This window comes from Mastigoproctus giganteus, chromosome 3 (assembly GCF_048544385.1).
Source record: "Mastigoproctus giganteus isolate SK-2022 chromosome 3, ASM4854438v1, whole genome shotgun sequence".
NCBI classification, from domain to species: Eukaryota; Metazoa; Arthropoda; class Arachnida; order Uropygi; family Thelyphonidae; genus Mastigoproctus; species Mastigoproctus giganteus.
Window position 1 is genome coordinate 81,799,313 of NC_143577.1, and position 16,481 is coordinate 81,815,793.

Sequence of the window (16,481 nt, forward strand, 5' to 3'; positions counted from 1 at the left end):
ATGGGTAATGTTCTCTGGCTTCTTGACATTGATACATTGTCTGGAATTGCACTGTTCATATGTGTGTTTCACATTTCATGCAGCAAGTGCTCTTGTTACTAACACACTCTTCTCTAATCAGAGTAAATTGAAGGATGTGGTTTTTAAATTTAAATTATTTTGCATTTGCTTGCTTACAAGTCTCAAGGAGTTTTAATTTTCAAAAATTAATTTAAAATATGTTTTTAATATAACACATGCATTTTTCACAGTTGTGTTCAGAAAAAATTGAAAATACTTAAGTGGCATAAAAATGAACAATTTTGAATTTTTTTTTTGCTAATTTTTCAGATTTTTGCATGCAAAGGGAATTTCAAATTTTTGCACGCCTAACTCAGGGTTAATGCAAGGCTTTTTAATACAAAACAAAACAAAAGATTATTTTTGAATATTTAAAAAGAAAATCAGTCTAAAATGGTTTTTGCATTTCATAATGAAATACTTAATTTTCTTTATTACTTTTGTGGGATGCATCTAACTGCTGTCAGAGTGGCAAATTAGCATTGCATAAAATCAAAACTCACTTCTGAAACCTTTTTTTTTTTTCTTTTTTTGAGAGAGAGAGAGAAAGAGAAAGTTTGAAAGCATTTCAGAGGGAGATTTTTAGAAGCATTTTGGAGATGAGTTTTGGCAAGATTGAACAGTTTCTAATTTGTTATTACTTCATTTTTTTTTTCCTTTAATGAAATACATGGCTTAGTATTAGTAATGACCATATGGTGCAAGGAAGCCTAAGACTTATGCTTTTGCCAAAATCAGATTAATTGTTATTAATTTGGGAGAAAAGTTATGGAATCCCATTCTGAAAAAAAAAAAAAAAAAAAAAAGAAAATTGTGCACTGATAATTTTATTTTATCAGATCTTACTTTCTTAAAGTTATGGGTATGTTGATTATGCATGCATTCTCTGTGTGTAGCAGCTGGAGGCTTTGCAACTGCTAAAGGGAAAGAATCCCTTGAAACAAGTCTTTAAAAATACTGTATTGATAGGTATTTTAGCATAAAAGTTTTGAGTCAAATTTCTTTTTTGTATTTAAATCTTTTAATTTATTCATAATTGATATTTCATATAGGTTGTTTTTTAAATTTCTAGTGCCTTAAAAATAAAAAGAAAGGGACAACCAACAGTTGCCGATATGCTTTTGCAGCACAAAGCTCAGGTTCAGCAAGAAAAAGAGCAATTTCATCATTCGGTGATGCCTGTTGATGAGAATTTAATACTTAATGAAATTTATAATGATCGAAGAGATTTATCAGTGGTTAAGCTTGAATCCACAATTACGGAAGCAATCGAATCTGTAGTGAAAGCTGCAGCAGATGAAGCAGAAGTAGCTGAAGAAGACAAGAGTAATGGATCATGTGGTCTTTTAGTTGGAAGTAGTGATGGTGAAGAAACAGCAAAAATTTCTCAAGTCGAATTTATTAATGCGCCAAAACTGCCAGATAATCTTCCTTCAGATTTGAGTGATTTGGTGTCAAAATTAAAATTGGTAAGTATGAGTATTTTATTTATTAATATTATAATACTAATATAATCAGAAATTAATGAAGTGTTCAGATGAATGCATTATGTTAATTTTTCTAATGAAAAAACACACTACCCTATTTAAGGGCATAATAATGTAAATATTTAATGAATTCCTAACTATAATAATACATTAGTCTCCAGATGTTTCAGAATGTTATGGTTCCTTCTTATGTGGAAGAATAGTTAAACTTTTTAAGAGGGCATATTAAATTACCTACATCCTGATAAATTATATACAGAGTCCCCCTTATAGCTTGCCATTTACAATGAAGCCAAAGTGAAAATGTCTCTTTCACTTGAACTCTTTCATTTTGAACATTAATTTTTGTTTGATTAACAGTTATAATTTTGTAAATCATTTATTTGATTGCCTATAAATTAAAAAATAATATTTAAAAAAAAAATAACTTTGTTAAAAATATTTTGTATTGTTTTTGTAACAATTAGGGCTTTTGTGATAGGTAATAACAGTTTTCACCTGTAAGTGGATAGGCCCTGGGTTTTTATGTTGATTTAGTTGTTAAGTCTCGATAAATAGAAGGGTAATTTTTTTTGTGGAAGAACTTTAATTCTCTTTACAAAACAGATAAACCTTATAACATGCAATTGTGGGGGAATACACAATACACAGACTAAAAGATTAACACTAGCCACAGGCAAAGATGAAAGTGATTCTCGCACTGTTATTGGAATAAGCAGCAGCCTTGAAAGCAAGGTGCTGGGGATTTAAAGAACTGCTGAACATCGTCATGAAACAAGTAAATACATGGGCTGCGTTAGGATAACTAAGTGTAAGAACAGGTGCATGTATACTTTCATGGGCCCCAGGTGCCAAGCATTATAGTGATGAAGTGATTCTCTGGGTGATTTCTAGAGCATTTTCTGAAAGATATATAGTTTTGTTCAGTTTTAAAAGTTCTCTTACTTTCCTATTAATTAATAGTCGCCTTAGTCTTACAAATTTTAAGCATGTTTCAGGAAAGAAAACTATCTTTTTTTTTTTTTTTTTTCTACCTTTAAACTAACATAACTTTTATACCAATTGGTCACTCTAATGGCACTGCTCCTGCCTTCCTGTGGCAGGGCCAGTAACCTGGGAGAAGAAACCCCCTATCATAGTGGATAACACTGTTTCCACCTTTAGAGCCATTGCACTCAAGACTGGCGCCTCCGTATCCAGGTGGGCAGGAGCAGCAGTGCGTAGCACACGCTTCTTGAGTAGACTGGGGTTCGAGCCTGTGACCACCAAATACAGAGGATGCGGAAAGGTCAGGGAATGACCACCTCATATCCCCGGAGCAATATGGCCTTAGTTGCTAATGCTCCTAAAAACCAAACAACAACAACAGCATACTGTGGATTTTAGTGTTTTGCACCAACCTTGCGTAGAAATAAAAACAAAGGAAACTGGACTTTTAATAACTGTGTTTATAATAAATTATAAAACAAAACGCCGTCTCAAAGATCGTCTGGGGGAACACACTAAGGCAATAAGAAATGCGGAGTATGGCAAGTCCGCCGTGGCCGAGCATTTTTGGGAGAAGCAGCACCAGATCTCCCCGGAAGATGCTATCATCACCGATCGGGCGCATAAGTTCTGGGACCGTAAGTGGCTCGAGAGTTTGCGGATCTGTTCTACAAGCAACATTAATAGAGATAGAGGTACGTGGATTCATCCCCTCTTTGAGGCGACTATCCTCAGAAGGGATGAACGGTTCCGTATGACTCCCGCTCAAGCCACTTCCGGTTCCACAACGCAAGAGAACGGAACACGTGAGAATGAAACACGTGATGAGTACCATAAACCTGCTGATATTTAAAGATGTACTGCAGAATAAGAAAATACCGCTGAAGAAGAAGGCTGGAGCCTTTGAAAGCCATGGTTTTTTATCGCTTTTAACTTAGTATATTTTAATGCATTTTATTGTTCATAATGTAGCAGATTTTAATATTTTATATGTATAGTTTATCGTAAAGTTAAATTTATTGTAAATACAGGTTATTATAATTTATTATAAACACAGTTATTAAAAGTCCAGTTTCCTTTGTTTTTATTTCTATGCAAGGTTGGTGCAAAACACTAAAATCCACAGTATGAATATACCCAACCTCAGAGGCCTGTTTGAAGAACAACAACAGCACTCAAGACTAGATATAAATGACAACGAAAATGACTTTTCTCAACCAAAAATGTTAAACAACCTGCCAAGAGGAAATACCAGCATTCCTCATTCTGTACTCTCGATCAGACCAGCCTTTGAGTAAGTTATCACCATGCAATTGAGTCTTCTGCAGGTTCACTGAAAACAGTAGGGCAACTCCAGTCTGGGGATCTTCTGATAGAGACCACGAAATCCCAACATTCTTCAAAGTTATTAAAGCCGACTACTTTTGGTGAATAACCAATAGAGGTTACTCCCCCATGCCACCCTAAACTCCTCAAAGGGAGTAATTGCAGAATGGGACTTATTAACTGTATCAGAGGAGGAAATTGTTCAAGAGCTACGTGAACAAAGAGTCATCCAAGCAAGAGAATCATGACTCAGAAAGATATTATTCTTGTTCCCACAACCCTCATCAGTATCATTGCTTTAGCAGACATTGGTAGGATAGGAAAGCTAAAAGTGAGGCTATCTCCATTGCTGTGTCCATTTTTACATCCCAAACCCAATCTGGTGTCACAGGTGCCAAACATACGGACACTCCCAACCGCATGTTGAGGTGAGGCAGTATGTCCTAATTGTGGACCAAAGGAGCACAATTTGATTGCACTGCTACTACTTATCATTGCCCAAACTGTAAGGGTAATCACCCGGCTTACTCTAAAATATGTGAACTGTGGAAGCAAGGAAAAAAAATCCAGAAATATAGTGGTGAACAACATCACATATTCAGAGGCAAGAAGACAAATAATCAAAACAGAGCCAAAGCATACATATGCCACAGCTGCTCAACATTTTCACTCAGTAGGTATTCAAACAGATGCTACAGTTCCTTCAAATATGTCGATTGTTAATTGGGCATATTCCATGCTCTCTACTTCCAAACAGCTTCACAACAAAAATCTGGCCAACCGGGCTAACCGGGTGGGTAAAGTACCTGCCTAGCAACCCAAAGGTCGCGGGTTCGAATCCCGCCTCGGGCTTGGATCAAAGTACTGCAAAAACCTTGGAAGTGCATTATGGCCACAGAAGCCAATGCGCCAACAACTACAAAAAAAAAAAAAAAAATTGAACAAGCTGGTAATACCCCAATTACCATTCTCAGCTGATGTGCCTCCAATAACAAAACCAAAAGTGACAGAAACCATCGGTTTGTTTTGACTGGAATGGATATTGATTAACAGAATGATTCAGATGATGGAATTTTATAACTTCACGTGACCGATGACATAGGCATGACATGTCACTTCTTTCCAAAGAACGATAAAGCAAAAATTGATCAATACAAAGAAGCCACAACTAAAAATCAGACAAAAAAAAAAACAACCAACAAAATCGCTTAATGGAAAGAATCCTTCAATGGAATTGTGTTAGGTTAAGTTATTAGCAAGGGCACATGATGAAAAAAAACATAAAAACACACACACATCCTTCGCATTTCACCCATCCACTCGCTCTAAATGTTTGTCTAGTTCTGCCTTGAATCTGTTTAAGCTATCAACTTCTACAATGGCAGATGGAAGTTTGTTCCAGCAATCAACCACCCGCTGGTTAAAGGCAAACTTTTGCACATCTATCCTACAACTGTCTTTCCTCAATTTGAATTTATGCCCTCTTGGGAGATTATTCTGAGCAAGAGGAAGAATTCCATCAGCATCGAGCATGCTCAAACAATTCAAGGCTTTATACACCCCGATCAGATCACCTCGCAAGTGCCTAGTCTCCAGACACTAATTTGCAAAACTTAAGCCTTTCTTCATAAGAGCAACCCTTTGTTCCATTCACTAATCTTTTCTGTACTCATTCCAACAGCTCTACATCCTTCTTAAGTGAGGCTTCCAGACGTGTATACAGTACTCAAGCCAGGTGGGTAAAGTGCCTGCTTGGCAACCCAAAGGTCGCGGGTTCGATTCCCGCCTTGGGCTTGGATCAAAGTACTGCAAAAACCTTAGGAGGTGCATTATGGCCACAGAAGCCTATGCGCCAACAACTACCAAAAAAAAAAAAAAAACAGTACTCAAGGTGTGGCCTGACCATTGCCTTATACAAAGGGATAATCACCTCCATATCCCTGCTAGAAAAATTCCTGTATAACATTGACAAGACACCATGAGCTCTTGCAGACCATCTGCACTGCTCAGAAAACTTCACATCTGCCTGCACAATTACCCCCCCCCCCCCCCCAGGTCCTTTTCACTCTCTACCACTGTCAGTGTAGTACCATAAAGTTGATACGTTACTCTGGGGTTACTGCTTCCCATGTGCAGTACTTTACATTTGTCAATGTTAAACTTCAGTTGCCACCTCTCAGCCCATCTGCTCAACTTTTCTAGATCTTATTGCAGCAGCGTACTGTCATTAGTGTCATTAACAACCCTGCTGACCTTCGTATCATCTGCAAACTTGGACGTTAAGCCTGATCTACCCTCATCAGTATCATTAATGAATATAGAAAACAACAATGGGGACTCCACTAATAACATTAGTCCATTAAGAGCAGTGTCCATTGATTACCACTCTGTCTTCTGCCACTCAACCATCCCTTTATCCATAGCAGCAATTTACCTCCAATGCCACACTGCTGGAATTTGTGCAACAGTATCAAAAGCCTTTATAAGATCCAAATATATGATATCAAAATTATTCTTTGCATCCAGTTCCTTTGTGACCACATCACAGTATCCAATCTACATAAGTTCAAGTCCAATGTCAACAAATATCTTCTTTCGTCTTCTCAATCTCCAACCCAAGCACGGTACTAAGTACTATAGGTTCTAATACCTCTTGTGTTTGGGGTTCACATAAAAAAAAAAAAAAAAAAAAAAGTATCCAATCAAATTGGTCAGACCAGAATTCCCCTTAACAAACCCATGCTGTGTCCGAGCTATAACTGGAGTCTTGTCTAGATGATCCTGCAATGCTTCTTTAACCAGTGCCTCCATTAATTTCCCTGGAACAGAAGTTAAACTAACAGGTCTGTAATTATCTGTCTCCCTTTGATCCTCCTTTGTGGATTGGGGTTACATTTGCACATCTCCAGTCCATGGGTACCTCCCCTGAGTCCAAGGAAGCTCTCATAATTATGGCTAAGGGCTTGCTTACTTCCTTTGCTGCCTTCTTTAATATAACTGGATAGATTCCATCCACCTCACATGCCTTTTTTATGTTTATCTTCAACAATTTCTCCTTCACTTTACTCTCGGTTATTACAAGATTATCTAGCTTACTGCCAGAGTTGAATACACCTCTGGCATTCCCCTCCCTGAATAACTCCTCATGTGTGAATGCAGATGCAAAATATTCATTTAGTTTGTTAGCTACCTGAGCAGGATCATCAACAGTTGAACCATCAATATCAAGTGGACCAATCTGATTCAGCTCCTTCCTTCTAGAGTTTACATAAGTAAAGAACTCTTTGCTGTTTTTCTTGGCATCCTTTGCCAAAGATTTCTCATAATCTGCCTAACCTGCTTTGTGACTTGGTTACAGATCAGCTTATATCTATCATAGGCTTCCGTGTCACCTGTTAATTTATATGTATCCCATGCATTTTTCTTCTCTGCCACATGTCTCATTAGTTCATCTGTTCATTAGTTCTCTGCCACATGTCTCATCTGACACCCATTTAGGCCCAAACCTTGAACAATATTTCTTATTTGGTATGAAAAGCCAAGTAGCCTCCAAGATTAATTCTTTGAATGATTCTCATTTTAAATATGCTGTTAGTAACATCATCACCACCTATATGGTCCCACCATATAGAATTTACATACTGTCTCAGATCACCGTAGCCTCCTTTACAAAGGCATTTCTGAATACATGCTACTGATTACTAGTTCAGTGGATTGGGAAGAGTTAAAACTAGCAATGTGGCACTCCTCTGCTTCCACCACTTCTTTTGTAATAAATTTAGCCATAGAACTGCTTTGATTAGAACTTGTGTGTATATATATATATATATATATATATATATATATATATATATATCATAGAAATAGAATGAAAAAATATAATGAAGAATGCTGTGTGTAATAAACCTATCTGATATACTTGACTTAACTGATCAGTGTGTTTTCTTTGTATTTTTTTTTGATACCATGATACCATATACAAGTAATTATTAACTGTTTAACTTTATTATACCTAATAGCCTTGCTTCATGTTACTTAATTTTTTAACTTTCATAGAGTTTTGTTAGTTGTGGTATTGTGTAACATTAAATGTTATTTGGGTGTGTTAAATTTGTATTTTTCCTCTTTTATAGTATATGTGCAATTAAGTCTTGAGCTCTATTTCTTGCTCTGAAATCCAAACATTTTTTTGCCTGTTTTAATATTTATAAGTTTTATTTTAGTTTATTTTTTATGTAGTAAAATTATATGAAATCCTTATATTTCAGGCAGCATATAATTCAGGCGAAGGCAAATGTAAATTTTTCAGTGATGATGTTAACAAAATGCTTCTCAGGTAAAATGTTTTTAATATTTTTTTAAATAATGTTTAAAAGGTTGATTTGTTTATGTATTGCTAATGAACTTGAAAGAAATCCATTGATTACATACACGGAGTGGCCAATTTATTAGGTACACCCCCCCTCCATCCAAAGAATAACTGCTCTGTGACAGCATCGCATTTCTTACCAGATCGCATAAAGTATATAATCAGATATTGATGGATTGTGTGTATAGTTCCGTGAGAGAGCTGGCATGAAAATTGATGCTGTATGTGCAGATGCAAATATCACATTATTTTAATTGCACTACAACGAGCTTGGCTCTGGTGCTATTAAAATGTATTTCATTAATATTAGCATTAACCATATCGCCATATGGTTAAAGGAAATATCAAACTATTGTTGCACCAACCTAAAAATTAAAATGACAAAAGAATAAAATAAACTGCCTCTGTCTCTTCCTCCTGAGATAGTTGCCTATTTAGCTGACCTTTAAATTACCCCATTTGTCCCCATTTCTTGGTATCATTTATAATTAAGTCAGTAGAAGTGTGTGTTCATGGCCCAATTTACATGATGTATGAGCTGAAAAACCTGAAAACTCACAAGAAAAAATTTATCCCTCTCTGCATAAGATTGACTAACTACAGCCATGATCAAAGAGAACTTTAGAAATTCCTCCAGCCATTGGCTTTAATCAAACTCAGGCATGTTAATGATCTTATTGTACTGACTAAGCTGCCATGGATGATGCCAATACAAAAAGTATCACAGAAACTGCTGCCTGCCACTATACAGCAATGCTCTAGACCAGTGGTGTCCAACATTTTCCCGTACCGGGGCCGTATTGAAAGTTAGATTTGTTTTGCGGGCCATACAGAGTGATTCAAGAAAAAATTGTCACATTCTCTATATCTTGTTACTCATAAATTTTTTTATTTTTTTTTCCTTTTCAAGTTATATAAAAAAAAAATGCAAATTCTTAGCACTTATGTGCAACAGATATGTCAGTGATTTATTTTTTAGATATTATTAAAATTATAAAAATATGACTTACTTTTGTTTGCTTTCTTTAAATACTTTTATTTTTGTTTCTGTTTGAAATACTTCACTTTTGTTTCTGTTTGAAATACTTCACTTTTGTTTCTGTTTGAAATACTTCACTTTTGTTTCTGTTTGAAATACTTTACATTTTGCTTTTAAATGCTCATTTTAGAAAATTTACAATCTGAAAAGGATCACTACTTTTCAATATTAAGGCAAATAAATAAATATAATGATAAACCTAAAATTTAAATATTCGAAAATTTTATTAAGTACAATACACAATAACATTTACTGGACAAAACTTAACATTTAGTGAGATGATTGAGACTGTATATTTTTAAATAATTGTGCAAAATTTGGTTGCAAATTTTTGACGCCAATCTCAATACATAATGAAGGTTATGTCCTTATGGTATTTCTTGATGGAGCTCCAGGTCTTGATGGTATTTCTCCACTTGTTCTCAAAACCTGCACTCCTCAACTTACTCCTGTTCAATGCCACCTTTATTCACTTTCTTATTCCAAAGGTGTTTTTTCCTTGTGCTTGGAAATTTTTCTCATATCCAGCCAGTTTCTAAAAAAGGTGACAAATCCCACCCATCAAATTACTTCTATTCTTTCTAAAGTAATGGAGAAATCACTTAACCGCCAACTCTTAAACTATCTAGAAACCTTCCATCTGATCAACTATCGCCAGTATGGATTCTGTCAGTGTCGATCCACGGGTGATATTCTGGCCTATGTTGCTAATTTATGGACAAATTCAATGGAAAAGTTGGGTGAAACACAAGCAGTTGCTCTCGACATCTCAAAGGCTTTTGATTGTGTTTATCATAAAGATCTTCTAAACAAGCTTCCATCTTATGGTTTGCCAATTGTTCTTTGTAATTGGATATCCAGTTTTCTCTGTGACCGCTCACGGAGGGTGTTGGTAGATGGCTCTCTGTCTTCTAACTTCACTACTCATGCTGGTGTCCCCCAAGGTTCAGTTCTTTCCTTCCATTCTTTAACTCTTGTATATTAATAACCTTCTTTCATTGATCGGAAATCCTATCCATAGTTTTGCTGATGATAGCACATTGCATTTCACTTTCCAATTTGAGAAATCTTGCCCTGCTCAATCAGCTTCAATTCCTTAAATGCTGATCTCCAGGTAATTCTTTAGTGGGGTAAAGACAACTTACTTAATTTCATTCCTTCTAAAACTCAGTCTTGTCTTATATCTCGCAAAAAGAATTCTTCTGCTCCAATGCTTATCTTTTGTGACACTCCGATTTCTAGGCAAGATGATATACAGCAGGCCCCTGTTATAACGCGGTTCGGTTTACACTGATTCGCTATAATGCTGTTCTTATATTATAACCCATATCTGACTATACCGCTGTCACAGATCACTATAACGCTCTTTTACAGATTGAATTTTTGGCATATTTAACGAAATCGTTTCATTTGATGGAGTCGATAGCTTGAAAATGAATAGCAAAACAGCATTAAAACGTTTCCCACGTCGACTTGAGAAATTTTCCCACACTCAGTGAAATTTTCTTGCACGCTAATTTAATTGCAGTACATGACTTGTTACGTAGTTCTGAGATCAACATTTTAAAAAAAATTATCAAGTATATTGCTTGTAATATTTGCGTTATATGCATTTATCCGAAGTCTAGTCATCACTCAGTACAGTATTAGACATTGTGCGTAATGGACAGTTTACTTGAACATTGTATCATAATTAATGCAACCAACGCAGTTACATTTTCGAAGAGTTAATAATGGCCAATCAGAATGAAAAAGCAACATCTGGGCGCAGTACGAAGACTATAAATGTAAGAAAAATACTACTGAATTCGAAATTTAAATTAGACGTTTTGAAGCGAATCAATTCCGGTCAATGACAAGCGGATGTGTGCCATAATTTAGGACTTGCAACTTTAACTGTAAGAACAATTATAAAAGAATAAAGAATTAATTTTAACAGTGGGAAATATCTGTTCCACTGCAAGCAACTAGGGCTAGGCCGGCTATTGGGATTAAAAATCAAAGACTTTAACTAATTTTTATTGAAGATAATATCCAATGCAGAATTCAGTTAAGTTAAATATTATAGAGAGAGAGAGAGAGAGAGATATTAGCCAATATGATTATCTGAAGAAAACTCACCTAAAAAAAAAAAAAATGTGGAACCATTTAAAACTGATAAGGGCTGGTTGAATAGAGTTTAAATCCAGGGAGAAGCAGCAAGGATAGATCAAGGAGCTGAAACTTCCAAAAAAGAACTTGTTAAAATTATTGAAGAGGGGTATTATGTGTTATACTTCTCAATAAGTTTATAACATAGATGAAGCAGGACTTGTGTGGGTGTGGAAACGAATGCCTAAAAGAAGTTTCATATTGAAAGAAGAAAAAAACATGCCAGGTTTCAAAGCGGCGAAGGATCGGTTGACTTTATTGTTGGTTGGTAATGCTGCGGGGAATTTAAAATTAATATAATCCCTTTTAGTTTATTTGGAAGTGGACCAAAGTTCAACCCAAAATCTTCACATTTCTCATGATTAAATTCATCAATTAAATTAAATCAATTAAAATCAATTTAGATCAATTCAATTCATGATTTTAATTGGAATTTTAAGTTTAATTTTGATACGTAAGTAGTTACCACATAATTACGTAAGTAGTTACCACTTATATACATATGTAATACAGAATATTTTATATGTACAAATATTTGAATATTAAATATTTTGACCGACATTTGTACATCTTTTTACTACCGTTTATTATTGATTAGGAAATATCCTGTGGCACCGACAGCAACTCATAAATACATATGTTACCTTATGGGAATGCAGCGCTCACTTTGCGCTCTGTTTTTCCAGAACGAATTATCAGCATTAAACTAGGGGTCACCTGTATCTCTTTTGGGGATTACTCTGACTTCTAATCCCTCTTGGCACAAGCACATTACAAATATTGCTTCCTTTGCATCTAAAAAACTTGGTTTTCTCTTTCGCTGTCAGCGTTACTTTTCTTCCAAACAGCTGTACAAATCGCAAATCTGCCCTAGCATGGAATATTGCTCCCACCTCTGGGGCAGTGCCCCCCAAACCTCTCTCAAGGTTCTTGATTCCATTCAGAAGAGGATAGTTAATTAATTAATGGCTCATCTCTAACAGAGTCTCTCCACTTGCTGTCTCATAGACGTACTGTTTCTGCTGCATGCCTTTTCTACAGATACTTCCATGGGTCTTCTGAATTGGCTTCTATAATTCCCGCTCTCTTTCAAAACAGTCCAAACACGTGCCGCCACCAGCCAATATCCATTTACTGTCTGACTTCAAACTAATTTTTCATCTTCCTCATTTATTCATTCAACTGCCGTTTTCTGGAACAACCGTCCTTCCTACGTATTTCCTGAAAATTACACTCTACAGAAGCTCAAGTCTAATGTCAACAAATATCTTCTTTCGTCTTCTCAACCTCCAACCCACACACAGCAGAACTACTATAGGTTCTAATACCTCTTGTGTTTGGGGTTTTCATTTAAAAAAAAAAAAAATGCTCATCTATTATTCTGTTTCTTTTGAAATATTTATTTGATTTTACGAATGAAAAAAATCTGCTTGCAATCATACGTTGATCTGAACAAAGCCATTTTCATGGCATTTTCTTTTATTAGCGGAAAATCTTCAGATGGGAAAGCTTTGTAGAATTCAAATAGTTTATTTTTGCAGTCTATATACTTATTTTTGAATCATATTTTGCCTTGAAAATCAATAATTTAAAGTTGCAATCTAGGATTATAGTTTTCAGCCATAGAAGTAAATGGGTTCTCAAACAAAAGCTTATGTTTTTTCATGGGATTTTATATCAGAAAATCGACTTTCAAACTTGTGAAAAAGTAATTGTAATAATGAAAGGCAACGATTCTTTGAAAATGTGTTTCCCCTTTAGCTCAGTACAACATTCAAAGTGAACTAAATTGTCTTGCTCAACTGGGATTTAATAATAACAACTTATTCTGAAATGATTTCATGTCACCAAACAAATCAGACCAATTTTCCTTTCCCTTGTAGTTTTAAATTAAGAGCATTTAAATGGCTAGAACTGTATGAATGAATTTCAAGATCAAACAGCCTCTCCATATTTGATAGTTGTTTTATTGGTTTCCCTTATTCTGTGTTGAAACATTCGGTGATGTTTTCAACACCCAGATTAAGGCCATGTGATCTTGTAAAATTTACAATTGAAATAACCACTTCATAAAGTGTTGGAGATCCAATTCTTTCCCATAAAGAGCTTCTTGATGCACAATGCAGTGAATTCCAATCTGAGTTTCAGCTCCGATATCTATCATTATCTTGGTTATTCTACCTATAAGCCCAATGTTTTTATCAATCATATTTTTTGCACTGCCAGTTGTGACTCCTACCAGGTTTTTAATATTTAATCCTAACTTTTTGATAGATTGGCAAAAATTTTCAAAAAAGATTTTCACCTGTAGTTGTTCCGCAATTATCATTAATTCCATGTATGAAGATGAGGAGTTAGGCTGTGTCATTTACATCAGTATTGTCATCCAGTACCACACTAAAATATTTCATTTGTTTTATTTTTCCAAAAGTTGTTCGAACAAATTCTTTCCAATATCTTCTACTCTTCGCATAATTGTTTGTCAAGACAAACTAATGTCTTGTGTCATTGTTCGTTTCTCCGGACAAATTTCTTCCACAGCTTTTAACAAACAACGCTTAACAAATACACCATCATTGAATGGTTTACTTTCAAAAGCGATCAAATGTGCAACTTGATAACTGGCATGTACAGCAGATAAATTTCTTGACTGATACGTTTTTAGTATGTTTTGTTGTTTTCTTAATTCGTTTTGTAACTTTGAACACTTCTTTTTGCAGCATTCCTTTATTGATCGTAAGATTTATGATTGGAATCAGTGTCGTTTTAAATTATATTCTTTAAAAACTTACACAGTCTCCTAACACGCCAAACACACTGCTCTTTCGTGGTAATCAATGAAGAAATAGTCTTCAGTCCACCTTGGATCAAAAACACGACACTGCAAATCGATTTTCCCTCTTTGGAACATTTTTAAGAATGATTTTTTTTAAATTCAATACAGATTAATAATTAATTCAACGCAATGAACAAGCTATATCAAAATACATAACTGTATTTAGCATACATATGACTGCCCTGAACCACATGTACCTGTTTGACTTGCATGCTTGTACGTGCAGTGGCCGTCGATGCTGTTTTAGTTCACTTTCCCCGCGGGCCTTATAAAAATTAATCGCGGGCTGGATCCGGCCCGCGGGCCATAGGTTGGACACCATTGCCCTAGAGTGTACTGAAAATGGACCGACAACCAGAAAATATCCATCAGTTACAGTCTTGTGACTGGAGACATCTTGTTGAGATGAGAAGAATTTAACATCAAATGATGGCCCATTTTTGTAACAAATGGACTGTCATTCAGTTAGCAAAAAATGTGCAATCACTTGATCATTTGGTGAGATGATAACCCACTTATAATACCTGTTTGGTGTCATTTGACCAAGTGGTCAATTGATAGCACGGTGCAAGAGTGTTAGTATTAGTAGTGACAAATGAAGTAAGAAAAAAAGCTTATACAGCATCAGCCAAAAAAAAACTTCCCATTTCACCTATCCACCCCCCTCAAAGTTTGTCCAATTCTTCCTTGAATTTATTCATGTTATTCACTTCCACAACATCAGATGGAAGTTTGTTGGCTAAAGGCAAACTTCTGCAACTATCCCTCCTCAATTTGAATTTATGCACCCTTGTGTACAGTCTGACCAAGACAAAGAATCTCATCAGCTTGCTCAATCCATTCAAAGCCTTAAACACTTCAATCAGATCACCCCACAGGTGCCCAGTCTCCAGAAGATCTTCTCCCCCCCTCCCCCCAAATGAAGCCTGTCTAGGTAAGAGCACCCTTTTTTTTCTCTTCACTAATCTGATTGCCCTTCTCTGCACCCATTCCACCAGATCTGCATCCTTCCTAAAGTGAGGCCACTAGACCCGTATACAGTATTCAAGATGCAGCCTAACCATGGCCTTATTCAAAGAGACAATCACCTCCTTATCCCTGTTAGCAAAGTTTCTGTATATCATCGACAAAACCCCCATGAGATATTCTGGCACGTCTGCATTGCTGAGAGAATTTCATATCTGACTGCACAGTTACCCTCGGGTCTTTTTCATATTCCACTATCCTGAGTGTAGTATACTACAGTTGATAAGTTACTCTGCGATTACTGCTACCCATATGCAGTACCTTGCATTTGTCAATGTTAAACTTCAACTGCCATTTTTCAGCCCATTGACCAAATTTTACTAGATTTTGTTGCAGTAGCCAACCCTGATTACTGTCATTAACCACTCTTCCAACTTTTGTATCATCTGCAAACTTTGACATTAAGCCTGATATGCCTTCATCAGTATCGTTAATAAATATTGAAAACAACAATGAGCCCAGGACTGAACCCAGGGGACTCCACTAATAACATTAGTCTACAAAGAGCAGTGCCCATTGATAACCACTATCTGTATTCTTTCACTTAACCATTCTTTTATCCATTGCAGTAACTTGCCCTTAATGCCACAGTACTGCAGTTTATACAGCAGTCTTTTAAGTCCAACAGTATCAGCTTTCTTGAAATCCAAGTATAGTCGAACTTCCCTATAACGAATTCGATAAATCCAGCAAAAAAATTCGTTATACAGAGAATATCTTTTTTATTAGAAATTGTTATCTAATTAGAAAATGAAAACGAATCTACATTTATTTTTAATGTATTTTATTTCAAAAACACTTATTTAAATTACGTTTACACAATTTTCGCCGGTAAGTATCACAAATTTAAAAAAAAATCTGTAATTTTCGTTTGCACAGTACAATTAAAAAATGTCTGATTCTCAAAGAAAACCGCACATTTGTTCAGAGCATTAAAAACATTATCAGGAACATTTTCACAAAACTGTAGACCCATACGAACAATTTTAAAAGCATGAATCATTTCTTTGCGAGTTGGCTTTTCTACGGGTTGTCATGCGTCTTCAGCGTCATTGTTAATTTCTTCATGATCATGGTCGTGTCTAACACTGTTCAGCAGTATTTCATCTTCATTTGGATGTTCTGTTGTAGTCAGATCTTGATCTACATAAGCATAACTATCCAGTGTTGTTTCATTTTCGATGTTTCCAGACGATTCTA

The 16,481-nt window shown here is 35.6% G+C and overlaps 1 protein-coding gene across 1 annotated transcript in view; it reads left to right on the forward strand.

The window, feature by feature from the left end:
* LOC150088116 (ubinuclein-1-like) overlaps window positions 1-16,481 on the forward strand; it is a 195,229-nt gene that overhangs the window by 118,563 nt on the left and 60,185 nt on the right. Inside the window, exons 6-7 of the mRNA XM_090370027.1 lie at window positions 1,133-1,529; window positions 8,129-8,196. Coding sequence (XP_090226153.1) covers window positions 1,133-1,529; window positions 8,129-8,196 — 465 coding nt within the window. The remainder of the gene's footprint in view (window positions 1-1,132; window positions 1,530-8,128; window positions 8,197-16,481) is intronic.